A 22,852-nucleotide genomic window follows, 5' to 3' on the forward strand; every position below is an offset into this window, starting at 1 on the left:
TCTCTGCCCCTCTGCCTCTGCCTTCCAGGTGCAGGAATTACAGAGAGGTGCAGCCACTCCTACCCTGCTCATCCCAAGTGACTAGAGGATGAGCTATGTGAATTGCCAGCATAGTCTGATTACTACCTACAAAAGGGACAAATTCTGAAGGAATATGCTACGGTGACTCCTCTGGCCTCTGCTGTGTTCTCACACCTAAAGTTACCTGTCTTCGGAACACTCAACCTTAAAGCCCTCAATCCTGGTGTCTCCTTGACTGGGCACTCTTGGCCCTGTGTACTGCTGGGGTTAATATCTGACACTCTTCTCTCCTGGTTGGTTAGCTCCATGTTTGCAAGCACTGTGTCCCTTTCCTCTGTTTTTCTGGAGTTCATTTCTTCCCTGATCAGTACTCTTGCTGTAAGAGTGGTCAGCATTTGTGCCGTGTGGACCTATAAAAAGTGAGATGAGCCTAGAGTACCTACAGGACTCAAATTCTTCAGTCCCCAGTGACCTGGAGCTTTTTCTTCTCTGTGCCCCAAAATCTCCTGTGGTTGATCTCCCCACCTTGACCCACCCCCCTTTCCTTTTGTTCCTTGAACCCCATATGCTCAAAGCTCTTCCTAATTCTACAGTGTGACCTTCTTATTCAATGTGATTATTCCCAAAAACGGAATCATTGAGTCCTTTCCTTACTCTCTCTCTCTCTCTCTCTCTCTCTCTCTCTCTCTCTCTCTCTCTCTCTCTGCGTGTGTGTGTGTGTGTGTGTGTGTGTGTGTGTGTGTCCCCACTGATATGACCCACCTACAATATTCCTCCCTCCTCACCATCAACAGAGTCCTTTACCTCAACCCCCATCACTTCAAACCCTTTGCCCAGTGAAGTCTAATTAGCTGCTCAAAGCTTCCAACTCCAAGCTCTCCTACTATGGCATGAAGTTCTCTTACTCTAAATTCCATAAGACTTTGCACATAGTAGGTACTAAAAATAAAGACTCGTAATCACCACAACTGTAGCGAAGCAGGTACATTCCAGTTTTGATAGCTACTAAGCCTCCCTTCAGCGCTTTCTCACCATCAGCTTCTTGGAGCAACAAAGTAACAAACACTTGGAGCAACTAAGTAACAAACACTTGGAGCAACAAAGTAACAAACACTTGGAGCAACAAAGTAACAAACACTTGGCCAGTCACAGATGAGTCCTCTACTACTGCTTCTGTTAATACTGCCTCAAATCATAACAGGCTTTTTGCTCTGACTCTCCGAGCATCTAGGCAAGAATGTATAGGGACTATGGCATTTAACCCGCACTACCGCCCTATGAGATAGCATTAAAAACCCCATTTTACAAATGAGACAGCTGAAGCATGGAGTAAACCGAGTCGCTTCCTGGCCTTTGAAGAGCTTGGCTGAATAAAGACAAGAGACTAAGGTGCCATTGCAAAGACAGAGCACCCACTACTCTGGGCAGCTTACAAAGGGTTACAACTTGGGCCAAGGGCTAGAGGGGCTTCCCTGGGAAAGCCACACCTGGGTGAGTGTCTAAAAGAGGAAACTGGACTAAATCTGAAAACAAGTGAAGAAAAACAAAAACAAACAAACAAAACTTAGCACATAAGCAGGCTAGCCTTGAGAGTCTCATGGTTCTTTTACAAAATAAAATAAGCAATACCCTTCCTTAAAAAGGTGTCTCTGGCCTGCCATCTCTCTGGGTAGTGGAAACACCTGCTGCCTGCTGCTGGATACCAAGTTCCCTATTAAGCTGAGTTCCTAATTTTCATTTGCATTGAGACACAAAAGTTAGGGTACTCATACAAGCAAACCCCTTATAGAATCCTACTGTTAAAACAGATATAGATAGATAGATAGATAGATAGATAGATAGATAGATAGATAGGTTCAAAGAGCCACATGATCTGTAGAACATCACCACCACCCATGATTGGTGAGATAGATTCTAAGTCAGCGAAAGGCAGAGGCTCTCTCAGAATGCTACAGAAGTGCTCAGCATCTTCAAATAAAAGGTTTGTCTCCAGGTGCCAATAATTATAAACTAATGATGGTAATTCCTTCAGCCATCTCACACAATGGGGGTCACCTTCTTCACAAAATACAATGGGTTTTCTCCTTCTCCTTTCCCTCTCCCTTCTACTTAATTCACAGCACCTGAGACAGGACTGCCCCTTGCCTATCTTTTCCTTCTCCCTTCCATTTGGCTGCAATGAACAGAATGCACCAAGCCCTTTCTTGTGGGTCGAAATTCTGTCTCCTTCATCACAGCTAGTGTACTACAAACATACAGCTTTTGTGACATCAACGCAAAGTTTTATTGTGCCGTTAGCTTTGATAGAAAGCATTGCACAAAGTTGTTTAGAAATTAAATATCTAAAACAAGCTATTTTAAAATCCAGGGCCTTCACTATTTCATGTCTGCAATGAAGAAATTTCATCTTGGGGAGAGCAAGCTGTCTTTCACACCATATGGCTAATGGTGGTGCATAGCAATTAGCCAGGCTGATTAATGGTGAACAGATTCTAATTTTATGCTTATAATTGAGGCTGCATTTGCACCCCTGGTGCAAATTCAGCACATCCCAACTTCCACTTACAACAGGCAAGAAATCAAGAGAAATAGGATGGTATGGAAAGTGAGATTTTTTTTTTTCCTAAAACCCCCTAAAGAGCATCAGATTTGCAATTTAAAAGACTGTTAGCCACATAATAGATGACAGGTTTGTGTAATGGGGTCATGGTAGCCTGTAAACAAACAGTACCCCTTCCGCATCTATAGGCAACCAGGGAAAGCAGTAATCTGTAACATTAGCAAGATGACATTTGGAATATGGCTTTTCCCTCTTAGCCATGCAGTACAAACAGCGTCATTTGCCTTCCGTGGCTTGAAATTCATATATATATATATGTATATATATATATACATATATATTTTTTATTTTTTATTTTTTTGCTATTTTTATGTTTCTGAAAAATAGAGAGAACGTCAGCAGTAAAGCACACCAACCAGCATAATAAAGCACTTTGGACCAATGAATTTTAAAAACAAGGAAAATATAAACTCCATTAATGGGGGGGGGGCCTGCGCATGAGAGGCATAATATATCTCTAAGTAGTTCAAGAATAGAATTCTCTCCAGCATAATCCAAACATATGCAGATACGAAATGCAAATCGATGATGTATAGATAGTGCTTGGCCTGTTCGTGGAAATCCATCTTCCCGTTTCCTGTTTTGCTACAGGCATACGCAGTTCTACATGGAGAGTTCAGCCTAATGGCATGTTAATTGTAGAAGGCTAAAGTAATAGAGTGATGGTTGGGAAAACAGTAACGCAGACAAGGTTACATTTAACTGCTTTTCAAAATGGATCTTGCTCCTTTCATTCTAAAAAGGGGTGGGGGCTACTCAGCTAGATTATAACCAGCTCATACACACAGGCTAAAACTAACTTTTCCTACTGAGGAAGGAGCCCCACCACCGTTTGGGAGTGTTCTGCTACTGTCTTTGGTCTGAAGAAAAACAGCCCGGTTCTTAGAATAATTAACAGGTTTTACAAATCACTGAAGTGAAAATGTGTGAAACTCTTGTATATCTTAGAACTATTAATCAAAAAAAGATTTTTAAGGGGAAAAACAGGATTTTTATAGAAACAGATGTTAATATTTGGGATTTCACTCGGAAAACACACAAAGCCCTCTCAAGCCTCTTTCCACCTGTAGAGTTGTGAGATTGTTCCCCCACCCCAAAAGTCCACGAGCAGCAGATGGGGGGGGGGGGATCACCCATGCAGAGACAGCAGCTGAAGACCCATGCAGACTGGTCAGTGACATTCAGCAGCCAAACACACATGGTGCCAGAGAAAGCCTGCTCAGCTAACTAACAAAGCAATTAGGAGCCTTCCTCTGATGGTAAGTGGCATCTCCCTGCTTCATCCAATTACTTGGAAGATGTTGGAAGCAAAATGCTGGGTTATTTTACAAGGAATTAGAGTATAAGTTTAAAGGCTGCTCTTGCCCTTCTCCTATGCAGACCTGGCTGTGGTCTCGGATGCCACTTCAGCATGATCCCAGCAGAAACTGAAGAGACTCATCAGTGAGGAACATGAATCATTTAGGCTTTTAGGTCTCCTTCTCACTATCCTTCCCCCAAACCTCAAAGCTCACCACTCCCAAGAAATATTAGCTTCATGTTTAGATATGAACAAGATAAAAAAAAAAATGCACAAGGAGAAAAGAAAAGGGAGGGAGGGAAGGAGGTCAGTTTAAGAAATGAGTCTCAGGTATGGAAGTGTAAGAACCCAAAAGGAGGAAATGCAACTTTCAAGCTGACCCAAACAGAAGCCCTTCTCTATACAAGAGAGCTCATATGTTACTAAGCATGCAGTTGAGTGCAAATGTCACCCAAAAGGAGGTTGTACTCGTTTGACCCCATTGGGAGGGATGAGAGAGGGTGCTGTTCTGTGGCCTTAAAGGGTGAGATATCAAAACGCAAACTTTGACGTCTCCCAAGATGAAATGTAATAAACAACTGAGAACCGCCATGATCCTTGACACTACCAAAAGTGTCTAAGAATTCTCCTAGACCATTTACCAAAAGCAAAATAAACACATTCCCCACCCCCAGTGGAACTGATCACCTACGTTTGTGATCCAAATTCATCTCCCAATAACGAGAGAGACAGAGAGAGAGACAGACAGACAGAGAGACAGAGAGACAGAGAGAGACAGAGAGAGAGACAGAGAGAGAGATCTCTTACCTGCACATGATCTCATGCGTGAGCAACACTCGGCACATTTCAGGGTTCTTGTCTTGGCCTTCGTACACTATGGCCTGAAAGTAAAGGCATGTTTTTAGCTAAAAATAGAAGCAAGTAGCAGAGAGGGTTACGTATAACAGTCCAGTTCTTCACTGACTCGCCCCTGCTGGGGGCCAATTAACTTTTAGGAGCAAAAAGCCTTACTGGGCTGATTATTGCCGGACACATTGCTCAGGATCAGCCCAAATTGAGTGGAATGGGATATGACCCTCTCTGCTCTACCAGCCACCTCATTATGCACATCTTTGGACCAGAGCATGTGATGGGCATCTGTTGTCAAGACAACCATAATTCTCTTTTCAATACAGAATAAAAATAAGTTTAATCAATAACGAGGGAAGCTCCAGAAGGCTGAAGAGGTTGCGATATTTTGTATTTCAAATACAGAGGCATGTGGACCAGCCGAGTACATTTGCTTCCACGATGCTCCCAGCCTCCCACATTTAGAGTTCTACTAGTGAGTAGCAGGAAACAAGTTTGGGGAAAGCTATATGTCTGTGCACCGACTACGTAATTTCTGAAGCGATTCAAGCAGGGAAAACCCCTCTGCCTACCGAGAGGCTGAGAGCACGTGCTGTTGCAGGGTGTACACCCGCCCAGACGGGAACCCTTGCCAGCATATGCTGTGTGGGGGGATGAAATCACAGAGTCAGCTTCCCTAGGCAGAGAATTACATCTCACTCTCAAAATCTGGATTCCCTCAACCACCAACCACGGGCACTTTGCTCTCTTTCCCTTTTTGCAATGGAGTCACATTTTACTTCAGGGCACCCACCAAGTTACCCAAAACCCGGAGCATGCCATGGATCTACAGGTTACTATCCCACCAGCCAAAGAGGTACACAATGCTCTTGGTAGAACGGGGTTCTGCATCAGCATACACTTAAACTCACTTAACACTGTATCACTTCATAATACTAATATAACACAGCTTCAAATTGTTAATAAAATTACTTTCACACATTCACAGAACCCTGTTTCTTGGTGACAAGACTATTTAAATTAACCAGAGACCCTCCTTATTGTTACATGGTACATAAAGTACCTAACTTGCCGTTCTCTCTCATGCACTAAGGTTTTGACCTTGGAGACAGAACCACCGTGACTTCAGACCCAGTGTAGACAGATCTATGGGACATGACCTGACTATCGGATCTAAACACAGAGCAAAACAAACTTTACAACAAATTAAAAATGAAGGAAAAGTGATTGGGGAAAAAACAGCACATTTCTCTAACATTGGTCCATCAAAATTATTCTTTATGGTTAGCTCATTATAACTTTTTAATTTTTTTAAAAAAATGTTTTCACTTTAACTGTAGAATTCTAAAATGGTTGAAAGAATATGTTAGGAAGTCCAGGATAGGATATTCATTACCCAGATTCCTCAAATGTTTGCATTTTACTAAATTTGCTTCCTATTTGTCTCTTTCTCCTAAATCACTTTTTAGCAAATTGCAGATATATCCTCAATATATCTGCATGCATTTCCTGAAAACAAGGCTTTTTCATGCATAATCACAGCACAATTATCTAAATCAGAAAATTAGCATTGATACAATAGAATAATCTAATCTGCAGACCTTATTGAGATTTACCAATTACCTAATAATGTCCTTTACAGCAAAAGAAAATCCTGCACTAATCACCGAGCTCAGCTGCCATTGTCCCCTCTCATTCCCAGTCTCCTCCAGTCATTGTGGCTCACAGCATTGACACTGTTGAAAATGCAGGCCAGTTACTTTGTAGAACATCCTTCCCTTTGGGTTCACTCTGGTTCTCCAGCTCAAATGGAAGTTTCAGACTTCAAGGCAGGACAATAGCAGAGTGATGTTGAATTCCCTCTGAACCAGCTCCTGCTTATCCACAATTTATTAACAGCTTACACTCTAACCATTTGCTTAGAGTGTTTCCCACCATGCACCAGTGACTGCAGGCCAGCTTTTCACACTTTAATGTCCTATTTTACCCCTTATTAATTATTTAGAACTGTTTTCTGGGGCAATAACTTACTATGTGATGTCCTACTATGTGTCCAATCTTTAGTCACTAGTTTCAGGGTGAATATGTAACTCTTCTTTTATTCTTAATATACTTATTCATCATATTGGGAGGGCATGCACCACTGTGTGAGTGTGAGTATGTGAGTGTGTGTGTGTATATGTGTGTGTATGTGTGTGTATGTGTGTGTGTATATATGTGAGTATGTGTATGTGTGTGTATATGTGAGTATGTGTGTATATGTGAGTGTGTGTGTGTGTGAGTGTATGTGAGTGTGTATGCATATATGTGAGTGAGTATATGTGTATGTTTGTGTGAGTGTGTATGTGTGTATATGTGAGTTTGTGTGTGAGTGTAAGTATGTGAGTGTGTGTGTATATGTGTGTATATGTATATGTGAGTGTGTGTATATGTGTGTGTAAGTGTGTATATGTGAGTGTGTGTATGTGTATGTGTATATGAGTGTGTGAGTATGTGTGTATATGTATATGTGTGTGTGAGTGTGTATATGTGTGTATATGTGAGTATGTGTGTATGTGAGTGTGTGTAAGTATGTATATGAGTGTGTGTATGCCTGTGTGTATGTGTCTGTGTGTGTGTATGTGTGTGAGTGTGTATATGTGAGTACTAGGTGTATGTGAGTGTGTGTGAGTGTGTATATGTGAGTGAGTATGTGTGTGAGTGTATATATGTGAGTGAGTGTGTGTGTAAGTGTGTATATGTGAGTACTAAGTGTATGTGAGTGTGTGTGAGTGTGTGTATGTGAGTGTGTGTGAGTGTATATATGTGAGTGTGTGTGTGCGAGTGTGTGTGTGAGTGTGTGTATGTGTGTGTAGGTCAGGGAACAAATTTCAGGAGTTAGTTCTTGCTTCCCATCATGTGGAGATCAGGACTGAACTCAGATCTCCAGGCTTGCCCAGCAAGCACCTGGACCTTCTGAGCCTTCTTGCCGGCCCTCCAGCCAATATTCTTTAAAGACTTCTTCAAATGCCCCCAAAGTTGCTTTATTCAAGAAAATGCATTAATTAAAAATATTCTGAAAACCAAAAATTGAAGCAAGTGAGTTGGCTCATCAGGAAAAGATGTCTCCCAAGAAACGTGATGACCTGAGTTCAGTTCCTGCGATTTACACTGTGGAAGGAAAGAACAATTGTCCTTCGACCACCACACATACCCTGTGTCACACATGAGCCCCCACACATACATGAGCATGTGTATGCACTTGAGCACACATAAACTAAAAAATAAATAATTTTAATATTTTTTAAAAAACATATGTTTCTCTTCCATTTCCTACAATCACTGTTTAAAAAAAAACTTTCAAAAAAGGAAGAAAACAGTAAATTACTGATTAGATCTCAAGCACAGTCCTAAAAAAAAAAATTCAAGTGACGAATGTCTGCTAATTTCTGTTATCACTAAATTGGTTCTGTGTTCTCCAAAAACTCTACATTACCTCTGCTTCAACTTCAGTGTTTGCCTTACTAAACTAAAGTAATAATAACAACTTGATAAGTCAGCTCATGGGTCTAGAAAACTGTTCTGCGCTGGAGCAGGGAGTGACAGAGGAGAAGAAATGATGTTATTTGGAGAGCATGGCAGGCATATCAGTTACGTAAGATCTCCATTTGGAACTTTCTAGATGTGATACACATTTTTATTACCAAGGCTGCTAGTGGAAATGAACGAGGCCATGGTAATATCCAGTTAATAATAAGCTTCAAGGCAAAGCCACTGAGGACTCCCCTAGGCAATGGATGACAAGGACTCCCAGAAGTCCCCTGTCTTCTCCTTGGTAACTGAACATCGCTTGTTAAAGGCCCAGTTCCTCTATAATACAGCTCTTTACCAAATACCAAGCTACCACTGTGCTTCTGGCGGTGGAGTCAAAACAGAGAATCTTTCTCAAAATCAAGCATAGAAAAATGAAACCAAGAGTTTGGATTTGCTCAGAAATAATTAAGAACTCTGGGGAGATCTGGAATCTGAGGTTTCTGCCTTGCCTCTCCCTCTCTTCTCCCTGCGCCTAGATAGAATAAGAAGGGTTTCAAGGCACAGGCTCAGGGAAAAAAAAGTACCTGCCTCTTGGAAATTCTTCAGTAAAAGAAAGCAGAAGTCGACCATGGAATAGGAAGGATAAAATTCCTGTCCCTAGAGTAAACCTCACTGTCACTTTAAGGAAGCAAGCTTTCCTGTGCAAGTCAAAGGCAGAACTCCTTCCAGCCTCTACTCAGCTTTCTTATCACTGAAGAGACTTATTAAAGCACACATGTGTGCATACGTATACATACACAACACAGAGAAAATACTGGTCCAAAGATGAGTGTTCAGATGGGACCAGGTTCAGGCCCCATCTGGACCATATGATAGATTTATTTGGGTATCTCTAGTATCATAGTAACAATAAGACAGACTTTGGCCTTTCTCTTCCCCCAGTTCAAAGTTCCCACTCCAGCTTGCTCCTCTATTAAAAGCATCTCTACTGTGTACATTTAGCATGCACAGCAAGACTGGCTCACAGTTGAGCAGAAACAGACGTTAAACAACACCCCCAAGGATAGGCATCTTCTAACACCAATTTTGGAGGACAGGGGCTTTCAGCTTCCCTCACTAATTTAAATGTCTGCTTCCGTGGGGTTTGAGGCAAGATGGTTAAGGTTGGATCAGCTGGGAGATCCCAGGGGCATATAAACAGCCTTGACTATTTTAAGTGAAACCATTTTAATAGACAGCTGGTTTAGGATGCAGACAATGGAGCCCCGAGAAGAAGGCTCATTGTCATCCTCCACAGTAAATCATGCGTCTGCTCATTGGGAGGAAGGTGGTCTGCCGAGAAAGCAACAAAGACAACACTGGCTTAAATAAATCAATGTGTTTATCAGAAGTGAGGATTGGGGGAGCTGCCACTAAGATGGGAGGGAGAGGAAGAGAAATAAAAACGCATCATTGAAATAAATCAATCGAGGGTGAATCAAGTTGAGCTTTATAACCATGGGGGGGATATATAGTATCAAGTGGGAAAATATTGTTTACATTAATCCTGCCAAGGGCAAACAAATGCCTGGAGGCAATAGGAATGCTTGGGCAGAAAGAAATATAAAACAATAAACAGAAGTAACTTCACCTCAACTTTCTAAACCCGGTGCCTCTAAGAGGTAAGTTGTCTAAACCGGTCATATTTGGAGACCCAACTTTCTGACAGGTCAGTAGTTCTTCCCTCTGAATGTCAGCCTCTAGCAGAAAATAACAAGCAGGCAGAAACAAATACAAGTTCCTGCTGATCTTCCCTCCTTCTCAGATTGTGTGTGTGTATGTATGTATGTATGTATATATATATATATATATATATATATATATATGTAATTAACTAAAGAAGAAAACATGGGCGTTGATAAAACTTTCATACTATCAAAGAACAGCAGTTTTGCTGTCCGAAGAGAAAATTCCATTCCTTTTAAGTACTTAATGATAAGTCAACGTGTTCAAGTCTTTGAAAATCAGTCAATCCCCGTGCCATGCTGGCCTCAGTTGCCACTGTTTAAAAGTCACCTATGAAGCATAGTTCATCCCTAGCTTTTCGAAAATATTGCTGAGGCTTAAAAGTTTACTGAGACTTACTTCGGGATAAAGACCACACAGCCAAAGGGGGGGGGGACCGACTCTGAGAACACACAGGGATCATACTTCAATGGGATGCCCACAGAAGTTCAGAGAATTGGGCTTGCTTTCTTTTGTTTTCTGTTCTGATAGTTTTAACTCCTTCTGTCCCACACACCATATTCAAGAGGGCAATGAAAATGCACATTTTTCTCATCAGGAATTTGACTGATTTGCAGTGAGGAGGGAGCAAAGACGAGAGGAGAAGAGAGGTAACAGAAACTTGAATTTCCCACATAAGTCAAAACAATAACCTTGAGTGATACTCCTATTTCTGAGAACAAAACAAAAGCAAAGTCTGTTTGTCACCTCAGAGAAAGGGCCATAAATATAAAAACTACCTTCTTCAACGAAAAGAGGAGAGTACCTTCTAAATATAAACTCTCTGTGATAACAAATTACTATGAATTGAGCTAATCAAAAAGCAATAATAATGTCAATAGTATCAACACACTGCACAGTAATTATTACAGTCGCCCATCAAGTTTCACTGCCTTTCATAAAAAAAAAAAAAGTGCTATATAATATAGTCCAGTTTCCAGTAGGTGACAGAACCCTAGTTAAAAATTAAGTCATGCCAAAGAAAACACCACAAATCTGACATTTCACAAACAATTGTGTCAAACAGCAACCTAACATTAATAGTAGAGTAAAATCAAAACTCATTTTGCCTCAAGTAGCAGCTTGGCTACTGACGAACAAATTGCAAAGATGTAATTTCAGCTGAGCAGCTGAGCAGGCCCGTTTGCAGAACTGAGTCAGGCATGAGATCATATTTTCTCTGCTGCTTAGTTACATCACAGCCCTGACTACAAGGCAAGCAGGTCCCCAGTGCCGGGCGCTTTCAGTTCCATCCCTTCTGTCTTGAAGACCCAAAAGTCCTTATATCGTTCAAATGCCTTGGGGTTGGGTGGGGACTAAATCTTTCAAATAATTCCATATGATGTTTTTCCTAAAAGTAATAAAAGATATTCTACTTGGATAGTTACTGCCTTCACTACGTTAGTAGATACAATTGATTTTGTCAACCCAGTCAGGCGAGAATAATAAAATCGTTAAAAAAAATAGCTAATTTATTATATACTTAATATATGTCAATCACTGTTCTAAGTAAGGCCTTTTCAGTTACAGATCTACTTGATTTTTCACAGCAGAACTTTGAGTTGGGTGCAACCATTTTTCCTATTAGTTCGATTCTAAATTCATGTGTATTTTTTATCCCTCACTAAAACCCAATCTTCCTGGCTCCAAAACCTATGTCAACAATTCACGCATGTCCACATCCAAACAGTCTTCATCCCCAGCAAGAGACACGCAGATAACAGGGCTGTCTGTGCAGCCATATGAGTTCCATAAATGCATCCCGACTAATATGTTCGTTTTTAATGCTGTTCAAACATTCGCATGGAAACAGCTCTAGCGTAAATATCCCCGAACAAATGGCTGTGTATTATCCAGGAGGGAGCAGTTGGGCCGCCAGACTGGGGAAGTACTGGGCCATCTGGCTCCGGCAAGCTCTCCAAAACCATCAGCTTTGTTTTCCCCCCCAGACTCCAAACAACACATTTTCCACTGTGATGAGTTTACATTTTCCCAAACACAGGTCCTGATCATGCATAAAAATTCCAAACTTCTTCATTCCTCTATGTGCAAGGAAATTTAAATCACCTGCATTTTTGACATGTTACCAAAGGAGACAGAAAGCTGTTGAAATCTAGCCCCTGACATAAACCTTCTCTGTCCTCTCTTGTTTGGGCTCACTGGGTATATGAAAGAGCCTCTTTGCTGGCCTGGTAAATTCCTTAGGAAGTTATAGATATGCCAAAAATAGAAAAATTAGTGTTTATCTACCAAGTGAGCTGAAAGAGTAGTTAATTGAACTTATGTAGCCATGGTACAATATAATGAAACAATCAGTGGGAGTAAAGTTAAAGCAACAACTCTGAGGGCTGAGAACGTCAGGGTAAACATATAGAGAACTCTAGCTAGGAAACGAATCTGACAGCCTTTACATTAACTGTCCCTGAGTCCCCACTGAATCAGCTCCTCCCGCCCCCTCCACCTAACCCACCTTTAAACCTATACATACAAACATGCTGGGACTTCCGTTTGCCCTTCTTAAAAATAAATAAATGAAATAAGGGGTGGGGGAGAACACTTTGGTTTGGGGGCAGGGAACATGAGATTGAATTTCTTTTCTTTATTAAGTATCACTTGGAAAAACTCGCTCTTCAAACAAACTAGCCTAAGAAATGAGCTAGTTTTGCGTGTATTGACAGCTTAAGAACAGATCTCTCAATGAATGAACAACAGAATACATCATATTTCAAATCACACATGCAAACCTGAAGTGAGACAGGTTAAGCCTCAGGTCTTCCCAACTAGGTCCATGAGAGTTTCTACAATTAGCACTGCTTTTGGATGCATTAGCCATAAACTTCTGGATCCTAAGGGCTTCTGAATGCTCACTAACAGAATACCAAAAACAGCAACGACACAAAAACAATCTATTTTTAGGCCAGCTAAACTTGGTTTTGAACAACCCTTCCCAAAAGCAAGACATTTTTGATTTAGTTGTTGCTTTGTTTTGTTTTCAATTTTTTTTAATATTTTACACCCTATGTTTTACAAGGAACAGATAAGGAGAAGGGACCTCAGAGCCTTCTGCATTCACACCTAATGAGATTCCACCATACAGGGTAGGGCCCAAAATTAGGAATCCTTCCTCAGAATAGTAATGAGACACTTTAGGAAGGTGTGAAACACAATGTCATCCTCAGACATCTTGGTTGACTGAGTACATTTCTGTCTGGCCTCCGTGTTACTGCTATGTAGGACTCAAAATGAGGAACAACTTGTTCAACTGTAGCCCAGCTACTTTTGCCTGCGACTGGCTGACGATTCCGTCTGGATGTTAACCCCAGCTTGTGAGTCAAGGGTATGACATCACATGTGCAAAGGCACATGTCTACTATAGAAAGGTCACCAAACAACAGAGACACGATTTCACGGTGGCCAGGTATTCCCTCCACCAGCCCCGGTGCTCTTAGACACCAACAGCTGTGTTCTGCTCTACACTCCGAATGTCATAATCTGAAACGCATCAGAAAGCACTACACAGAGGCCAATGTTACCACGTAGTCAGCCAGCCTCTGTCACTCCTTCTAGTTAAACAAGTAGCTACATGGAACCAACACTTTTAGAAAGTTTAAATCAGACTGAACATTTAATTGCCAGAGAATAATTTCAAACTACAGGGAAATCACTTCTGAAGCTGAATATAAACATGATTCTGCAGCTACAAAAATAAGGCTTCTGGTATCTCTGCTTCTTTGGAGTGCATGATATAAATTGAGTCCATAAGGAGGGAACTTACTTCCAAAGTTTTGGCAGCATGTAATCAAAGGACAAGTAACTGAATAATGAACACAGATTGCCTTTCAAAGTGAAAGTTATAGAAAGGGTGGTTACCCAATCATTATGAGACAGATGGGCACATCCTAAAATGTCTTTTGTCTTGATACTTTTTTTCTTGCCAACTTAGATAATTGTTCATTTTTTTTAGGTTGCTCCTGACTAGACTATATAACTACATGCATTTATAACAAACTTTTCGTAATATATGGCAAATGACTTTCTTATACCTGTTATTTTTTTTAATGAACCATTTTCCTCTCTCTCTACCCATAGAATTTGTGATGCTATCAAACAGCCAAAGATATTTTCAGCTATAGCTTAAAAAAAAAAGATGAAAAAAACAAAAAAACAAAAAGAAAACAAAACAAAAAAACCTCTATGGCCCTGTTAGTAAAATATTTGACATGTTGCTTTACATTTTTTAAAATCCTTCCACTGTTCTCTTATGAGAGAGTTTCTCTATAAAAATCAATCCTTGGTAGCACTATTTGTTTAGAAAGGTAGGAATTAAAGTTTAGGGAAGATTTAAATCAGATAGAAACAATCTCTGCAAACATATTCCAATTCTGTGCTCCTTAAAATGAAGCTTTTCATGGTGCGGCCTGCAGTTTTAATGGTCAGAGTTACACAAACACATCGGCCCTGTATAGTTGTTGGTGTGGATGCCCTTCCTCTTGACAAGTAAGTCCTAATAAATACATGTGGAGTAAGGGTTAAGGTTCATTCTTTTCCTCCTGCCTTCCCTGTCTTCACTCCTCTCTAATAAGAAGGACAAAAAGGGACATGAATCATACCGAAAACTGTTTTTGAAAAACAAAATTCTACCTAATATATCTTGTTTTGCTATCAGAAAACATTAAAAAGACACTAAATCAAGTTGTTTTTATGTATATATGTTTCTGCTCAGGAAGGGGAAAATAAATTTTTGAAGAATTCAGTGCCAAAGGAAAGAGAATTATTCTATGTAGCAATCAAAAGAATTCAAGAAAATAACTTTAATTAAAACAATAAATGGGACTTTACTCTGAGCTGTCAACTAAGAAACAAATACCTTCTTCCAGGGCCAAAAATACTTAAGGGAAAAAAACATGATAGCATTTTCTTTAGACGCTTATTACTTTAAAAATGTACTTCATATCCATAATTCCATATATTTTATTTGTGCCACAATAAACAGGGACGTGATAATCAACATGGGCTGTTATTAAATGTATCTTGCTAAGATTTCAAACAGCTTATTAATGTGTATTTTGCACATTATAGTCAGGCAGATCTAAAGCTATTTTTAATTATGCATGAACGCCCTAATTCCAAACTTTCTAACCCAGTGAGGGAAGAACACCCTTCCTTGTTTTAAAAGGAATATTTAAAATGACAATCAGATAAACACATTTAACCCTGCACTAAATTGCTGTTTGCTGTACAATAGATAACTTTTCCTTTTGTTTTGAATTCTTTCCCCCCCCTCAATAAAGCTGTCTTTTTTTTTTTTTTCTGTAACTTCAAGTAACTAACCAGCTACTTCATTCTGAAACTATAGTTTTTCTTAAAATTAGGAAGGGAGATAGATTTTTTAAAAAAACCCTCCTGCGCCTCATTAAAATGTCAAACCTCACTTCCAACTCGACTCATAATCGTATCCTTTAAAACATAACTCAACCTTAATGTACACTGCCTGACACCGTGAGTTGGCAAGCTTAAGAAAATGCTGTCCGTGTACCTTTAAGACAGAAAGCTAGCTAACTCTTGTTCTCTGGCTCACAGCCAAACTTGGAGGCCAAAGCAGGAGGGTTTTTTTTTTTTTTTTTTTTTTTTTTTTTTTTGCAAAATACCCTCCAACAACTGTAGGCTCCTACCTCCAACTCTACCCTCCAACACCATCGCCTTAAAACAAACAAACAAACAAAAAATACAAATCTGTGGAGAGTTCATTTGCAGATTTCATCAGCTCCATGTCTTAGAGAAGCCAGAATTACTTCTCTAGCCCCCAAGCCCCCAGTTCCTCAGGCCTGGGCCATGGGGAAGGCCTTGCTAGTTTGGGTTTCAGTTCAGCCCATACTGACTCCCTGAGGGGATTGTCTCCAGGGCTCCTTAGCCAAGCCAGAGGAAATTCAGCCCTTTTCCCTTCACTCAGCACCCCAGGTTTTAGCCACCAGGCCTGGCTTTCCCAGGCAGGCAGTGAGCCTCGAGCAAAAAAAAAAAAAAAAAAAAAAAAGGTCCTGGAAGCCCGCGCAGGGCCACCCTATCTTTGAGAGTCTGGTCCCACTCATCTCTCAGTGTCTCAACCAGCTCTTGAACTGCAGCAAACGTGGTGACCGAGAGTCGTCAGTCCCCTCAGCGCGGAATTCTAAGACACTTACTTGTTTTGTCATGGAGTCGATGAGGCGCACGTAGAAATCCTGTTCAGTCCTTATCCCTGGGGATGGAGGGAGGAAGGAAAGTTAAGAGGGGATAAGCCCTGAAAGAAAAGAGAACTCCACAGTACACATGACAACAGCAACAAACAGAACTGCACACAATGGGGTCCAAGGCCAAGGGGAACTCCCGCTGTCCTGAAAGAGGCGAACCAGGACATCCCTTCCCAGAATCCAGAAAGGTTCTGCAGGCCTAGTTCAAATGCTCCCCCTTAGAAGCCAGCCTCCTCCAAGGACTGGAGCTAGAAAAGAGGTGGGGAACCCCCACCCCCGACCTGGCCACTCTTCCTTCCCAGTTAGAGCCTCTCTGAAGCCGCCTGGATCCACCAGGAACACCCCCCCCCCCAAAAAAAAAAAAAAAAAAAAAAAAAAAAGCCGAGGAGCCATGCGACTTTTGGCCGACCAACACAGGCCTCAAGAAGGGGAAGAAAGAAGACAACCGAGTGGTCTCTGGTCAGCCCTGAGCTGACCAAGCCGACCTCTGCCTCCTCAGGTGAGAAACTTCCTAGGATGAAATTTCGGAGAGGCCTGTTCACCTGGAGGGTGGCTGGCGGCTGAGCTTCGCTGGGGGGCTTTCGTCCACCTGGAGCTCCGTGAGCCCCCTGCCCTGACCCGGAGCCCCAGGGTGCTGGCACCGACCCGACAGGAGCCTCACCATTACTGTAGAGGAGCTGCAGCCGGTAATGAATCCCATTATTGGTCTTTTCGCTGTTGGCTTCCTGGTTTGCAGCAAGGCCCAAAGACACAAGAGGAGAGAGGTCTCCATGAGCGAGAGTACCAACTTCAAGGCAACTTTTCCCAAATGGGACCCTCCCCCCACCCCATCCTGTAAAGCCAGCCAGCCCCAATAGCAACAGGAATTGTGACAAACTTAATCTTTTCTCCACCCTCATCCCCAACTGCTGTCTTTCTGCCATTCCAGAAATTTCTGTAAGGTGCACATGGGTGAGACTCTTCCCTGAGCCTGGGACTGCAGCCTGGGCCATCTTGAAGCAATGCCTGCCTGATCTGATAGTTCAGAGCAAGCACACCCCAGGCTCCCAAGGCTAGACTGAATTAGGGCTCTTTTCATTTTGCCTGGAATCTCTCCAGTTCTGGGGGCTCCATGTTAACTTTCTGGAGCAGGACCTTATGTCCCAGGAGCCTGGATTCGTCCAGGACGGGAAGTAACTGTAGGCGGGAGGAATTGGGGGGGGGGTGCTCTCACAGGAGTGTAAGCAAAGCTTTGCACACATGGAGGCGACTGCTAAGGCGCCTGGGCCTGCTCTCTGAGCCCGGGTCCACTGGGTCCACTTACTTTTTCCTTCTCCACGAACCCCACAAAGGCCGTTCTCTCAATCTCCACGGGCTGGCCCTGTCTGTCGTAGAGGGCCAGGACGAAGTGGAAGAAGTTGGATTTCCGCAGGTTAGAAGGCGGCTGCTTCTCAAAGTGAGCCCGGGCCAGACCTACCCCGCTGCGACCAAAGACTCAGAGTTAGATGGCTAAGCCAGACTGTGTCCCGCACCTCCACACACACACACCCCCATCACCCAGAACACGCGAGCGAACCCCCCAACACCCACCTTCTCTGCTCCCAAAACATCCCCTGGGCTCCTTCCATGACCCATCAGGAGTTCTAGCGCGGCTGACGAACCGCACAAATGACTCTCACGTCCCCTTCCACCCCTTCCAGAGACAGCGGATCATCAGAACTCAGACGTGTGAAAGTTTTGTTTGGGTTTTGGGTATGAGATGAAACGCTACAATCTTTACTCCACTTGAAGCGCATTGCGTGAAGAGGAAACGTGACCGTGGGTGAAGTGAAAGGGAGTTAAAGAGAAAGTGCGCAGTTTACGACTTCGAAGGCCAGGGCGTGGGAATGGGCTCCAACTACGCCTCCAAATCTCGCAAGTAAGTGGGCAGGTGGAAATGCAGGCAGGGATGCTGCTTGCTGCAGCAGACGCCCTCCAGGAAACTCCCTGGCCTCGGCCAGCTGCGGGTACCCGGCCTCAACACGCTAATTTTCTACACAAACACAAGCAAGGGGGAGAAGGGTCCCAGATTGGGACTCGCGGCTATTAGAAATGATCGATCGTCATGGGAAAGGGGACTGAGGCGTTTTGTTTCATTGTTGTAGGTGGTTGTTGTTGTTTGGTTTGATTTTTTTTTTTAATAAAAGACCTGTCTTGACAAAGTTTTGCCATTCTGAGAAATCATCCTCACACATTCCAGAAACCCAAAAGGCCAAGGCTGCTTGGCGGAGAAGATCCGCCGGGGACTGGAGACTGGGGCGCCTGAGGGGACCACAATGACAGCCCAAACTGCCGGACACTATCGGGCACGCGCGCGCGCGCACACACACACACACACACACACACACACTTTCGCTTCCAGCCTAGTTACCCAATTCACTCTCACTACCAACCACTCCCAACCCTGTGCTCGCTCGTCGGGGATGGAAACAGTTCAAGACAGTTGTCCCTAGCCCTTCCCCCCAAAAACTGAAAAGATGGAATTACTCTCCTGTCTCCCTCCTGCACTCTATGTCTAATGTGGCTTGGGCTCACAAAGTTTTCCCTAAGCCCAGCTGGTGGTCAGGAACGAAAAGGGCAAGGTACCAGTTCTCACTTGGGACCAGGAGCCCCTGGACAGGGCACTGGGTGTGTCCAGGGGAGTTCCTCAAGTTGGCCTCCAAGAGCATGCATGGCCTTCAAGCCACTCTGTGTGGGATCTGGAGGGTGGGAGAGGGTCTGGAGGAGGCCAAGGTGACACGGGATGAGGAAGGCTTTTAGGAGATGTGAGAATTAAAGTTGGAAATCACTGTTTTACAGGCAGACTGAGAAAAACCGAAGGCTGAGCAGTGGGGAAAGCAAAGAATCGTAGAGAAGTAAGAGAAGGCTCCAAGGACAGAAGCGGGTAGAGAAAAGACGGAGGAGACAGCCAGGTGAGGGAAGAGAAAAGAAAAAAGAAGAATGGAACTGAGAAGGAATGAAAGAAAACAGGATAGGGAAGGAAAAATTAAAGAAGGTAGAAGAAAGAAAGGAAAAATTGGGAGAAAGGAAATATGTGAAACGAGATGGAAAGGAAGGAAGGAAGGGGAGAGAAGAACATTAAGTTAAGGAAAAAGAGAAGAGAGAAAAAAATGGGAAAGGGGAAAGAACCGAAGAGAAATAAAGGGGAAAGGAAGCGAAGGGGAAGGTGGGAAAAGGAAAAAAATATACATATATATAGCCATCCAGAAAAGAAAACAAGCGGTCAGAAGAGCGCAGCTATCCAACAGCGTGCTGCAGAGACGCCTCTTCTGGGTTAAAACAAAACGAAAACACTCGCAGATGGGGCTGCGGAAAGTGCCGGCAAAGCTTGGGCTCGGCTCCCTCCAGCAGCTCGCTCGCTGCTCTCCGGCCACCGGCGACGAGCCGTGCGCAGCCGGGGAGCGCGGAGCCCGGGCGGCGAGCGCAGCACAGCGGCGGACGCACTCGCGTGGCCGGGCCCCGGGCAGCAGCGCCGCCGCGTCCGGGCTCTCCCGCTAGCCGGCGGCCTCTCCTCCACGGTCCCCCAGCGGTACCCACCTCTGCGCCGCCGTGTTGGCGTCCAGCACCCCGGCGCCCTGCATCCACGTCCGCACCGCGTTCATGCCGCTGCCGAGCGGCTCTTCCTTCATACTGCTTCCACTCCGTTGGATGCTTTCCTGGATCCCAAACATGAAAACAACCTTTTCTTGTGGAAAAATCTCCTCCCCTTTGAAAATATTAAAAAAAAAAAAAAAGGAAAAAAAAAAAACGCCAACCACAGATTTTTTTTTTTTTGAGTCGATGAAACTCGCGCTACATCAAGGCGGGCTGAAAAGCAAAATTTTTAAAACTGTAAACCTTCGCTCCAAACTGAGCGATAACAAGGAGGGGGGCGAGCAAAAAAAAAAAAAAAAGAAAGAAAGGGAAAATCCAACGAAAAGACCAAAATTGAGAGAAAAGAAGAAAAAACAGAGATGTATGCTTGGCTGTTGGGGGTTGTTTGGTTGGTTGGTTTTGAGTTTGGGTGCTTTTTTTCCTTTTTTTTTTTTTTTTTTTTTTTTTTTTTTTGCTTTTTTTTTTTTTTTTTTTTTGCCTTTTTTTTTCTTTTTGTAGTAATCACAGGCCGTTGGAGAACAGGAGGGGCTGGAGTTTCCTTTTGTAGCGGTACCTTCACTTGAAGAAGCAGGAAGAAAAAAAAACCACCCTGATGACAATTTAAGAAACAATAGATACGACTCTCGAAGCCGGCTTGGCTACTTGAAGTGTCATTTTCCACAACCAGGCAAGTTTCTCTCTCTCTCTCTCTCTTTTTCCTCCTCCTCTCTCAACCAAAGATGTTTCTTTCCTTTCCGTGCGTGTAGATGAGGACGCTGCTTGCTGTAGACAGATACACCGGAGAGGGTGGGGGGAAGGGGAGAGAGAGGGAAAGAGGAAGGGGGGGAGGGAAAGAGATAGAAAAAGAGAGGAGAGGGAGAAAGAGAGGGGTGGACCCTGCTGGATGGAGATTCTGTTTTCTCCTTGCTAAAATAGAAGTGATTTGCAGGCTCTCCCTGTGGAATCCAGTTTGACTCTCCCCAGAGCTAAACACAGGCACACTAACCCCAAAGGGAAGGAGGCGGGGCCCTCGCAGGCTGGACACGCCCCTTCTTTGCATAACGTCATTCTTCCGCCTTATCACAGCCAATCGCAGCTCCCGAGCTGACTCGTTCACAGAGCCCGGCCACATTCCCTCATTAACATCCTTCTCCGGGTGGCGCAGGGGAGCCGCCAAAGTTCCCGGCAAAGTGGCGAGCGAGGAAGCTCTGAGCACCAGCGTCTACGCTGGAAGGAGCGTGGCCTTAGGAGCAAGAAAGGGGGCAGAGGGAAGGAGACAGAGGTATCCTGAGTCGAAGGAGTATGCACCATGGCAGTCCCTAAGCGTCCCCTCCGCACCCTGAGCGCAACGGAGGCTTACTGACTGCGTTCTCCCTGGGCAGACGCCTAGTCCCTCGCTCAGCTGTCCTGCGACTTCGCGGACAAACGTGGAGGAAAAAGGACTGGCCAGGCAGAAAAGCCAGGATGCCTATCTCAGATGCCCAGCTCTTCGCTCTGAAGCAAGGGTGGAGGGATGAACTTTGTGTGAGATCAAGACTTGAAGGTCCCTTAGGAGACACTGTCTCCGTGGTAGAGAAGCCTATTATTACCCCAACGAATACAACTTTAATAGATCGCAAGGGAGTGAGAGATCAAGACTCAGTCCTCAGCAGGCCTCTGAAATGCCTCTGATTCTGGTGCTAACCCAGGCACAAATGCTGTTGGGCGCAGTTCTCACTCGGCCACTACTCTTCAACAGTCCCTAAGAATGAATGGGTCTGGGGGCTGTGTCACGGTGAGACTCTAAAGATCTTCAGATTCCCAAACCCCTCGCCTGCTCCGCAAAGAAGCTTCGTTTTTCTTTACCAACGCAGCAAGGATGTTGCCATCTCTGATTAGTTGGTTATTTGGCTCTCAGAGTTCTTTCTGTAAAAAGGGAAGGGGGCATGAACCAACCACAACCACGGGGAGACTGGGAAGTAGAGGAGATGAAAGGGAAGGAGGGAAAGGGAGGGGAGAGGAAGAAGTGGATAAGATGGATGAATGTAATGGGAGGAAAGGAAGGAAGGAAGGAGGAAGAAGAGGGTAACTTGTTTTCCACCTCAGCCTATTGGCCTTTGTGTTGTGGATGAGGAGGAAATGGGTGGAGGTTTGTGGGTAATGTACCCATTTTTTTAAAAGGATGAAATGTTAAAAAGCTCATGGTAAACTGTATCATTACCCTCAGATGACATCCTCAATGCAGCCAGGGTTGCTAAGGATGGGGGGGGGGGATTCTTTGCCTGAAATCCAGATTCCCTTTTCTGTTGGTCTTCCTTGGCCCTATGATTTATAAAATGTATTGTGGTCGGTGATGGGAAGGAACACATATCCCTGTTGAATGGAACAATTAAGGCCAGCAAGCATTATGCTTGGAGGGTCTGTCCAAGGAGGAGAGTGGAGCCCCTTTTTTGATGGAAGCGTGGGTGTATTCCAAGACTACAGGTTGACTACATGGCCACTATGTTTAGACACAACTTTATCCACTCTCTGGCTTCCAGACTATTTATCTGGACCACACGTGCTGGGATGTTTCTTTCTGGTACCATAATTAATGCCATCTCCCCACCAGGATCTATCCTAGCATATGCCAGAGTTTCTGGCACACAGTAGGTGCTCTGTGTGTGTGTGTGTGTGTGTGTGTGTGTGTGTGTAAAAAGGTGGGTTATATGCTTGTAGACACCTGAACCTTCCCCTTCCCCGTCTCTATAGAATTTAAATGCACAATGGAAGCTGGGCCTATTAAACTTTTTCCAAAGCTCCAAGCTTTGGTTGATGTCCCAGACCCAGGAGTCTCTTAACCTCAGGGGCACACAGAATGGGCCCCTTTCTTAAGTTCAGAGGCTATTCTTTAAGGTAGGAACATCAGGAAGCAGGGGCCACCATCCTGCAATGGGTTCCAGTAAGTCCTGGCTTAAGACTCAGGCCTCCCTCCTTAACTGCTTGAGTCTC

The 22,852-nt window shown here is 43.7% G+C and overlaps 1 protein-coding gene across 4 annotated transcripts in view; it reads right to left on the bottom strand.

The window, feature by feature from the left end:
• Positions 1–20,798, bottom strand: part of EBF1 (EBF transcription factor 1) — a 375,979-nt gene extending 355,181 nt beyond the window's left edge. For 2 of the 4 annotated variants that reach the window (XM_080942375.1, XM_080942374.1), the window contains exons 1-5: positions 19,847–20,798; positions 17,595–17,751; positions 16,953–17,016; positions 16,244–16,299; positions 4,749–4,822 (exon numbers count right to left, since the gene is read on the bottom strand). In XM_080942375.1, coding sequence (XP_080798501.1) covers positions 4,749–4,822; positions 16,244–16,299; positions 16,953–17,016; positions 17,595–17,751; positions 19,847–19,980 — 485 coding nt within the window. In that variant the 5' untranslated portion in view covers positions 19,981–20,798. Of the gene's footprint in view, positions 1–4,748; positions 4,823–16,243; positions 16,300–16,833; positions 17,017–17,594; positions 17,752–17,860; positions 17,957–19,846 lie in introns of those variants that run through there. The other 2 variants (XM_080942376.1, XM_080942377.1) reach the window with 2 other exon arrangements.
• Between the last annotated feature and the right edge of the window lie 2,054 nt (positions 20,799–22,852).

Source organism: Micromys minutus (assembly GCF_963924665.1).
Source record: "Micromys minutus genome assembly, chromosome: 31".
NCBI classification, from domain to species: Eukaryota; Metazoa; Chordata; class Mammalia; order Rodentia; family Muridae; genus Micromys; species Micromys minutus.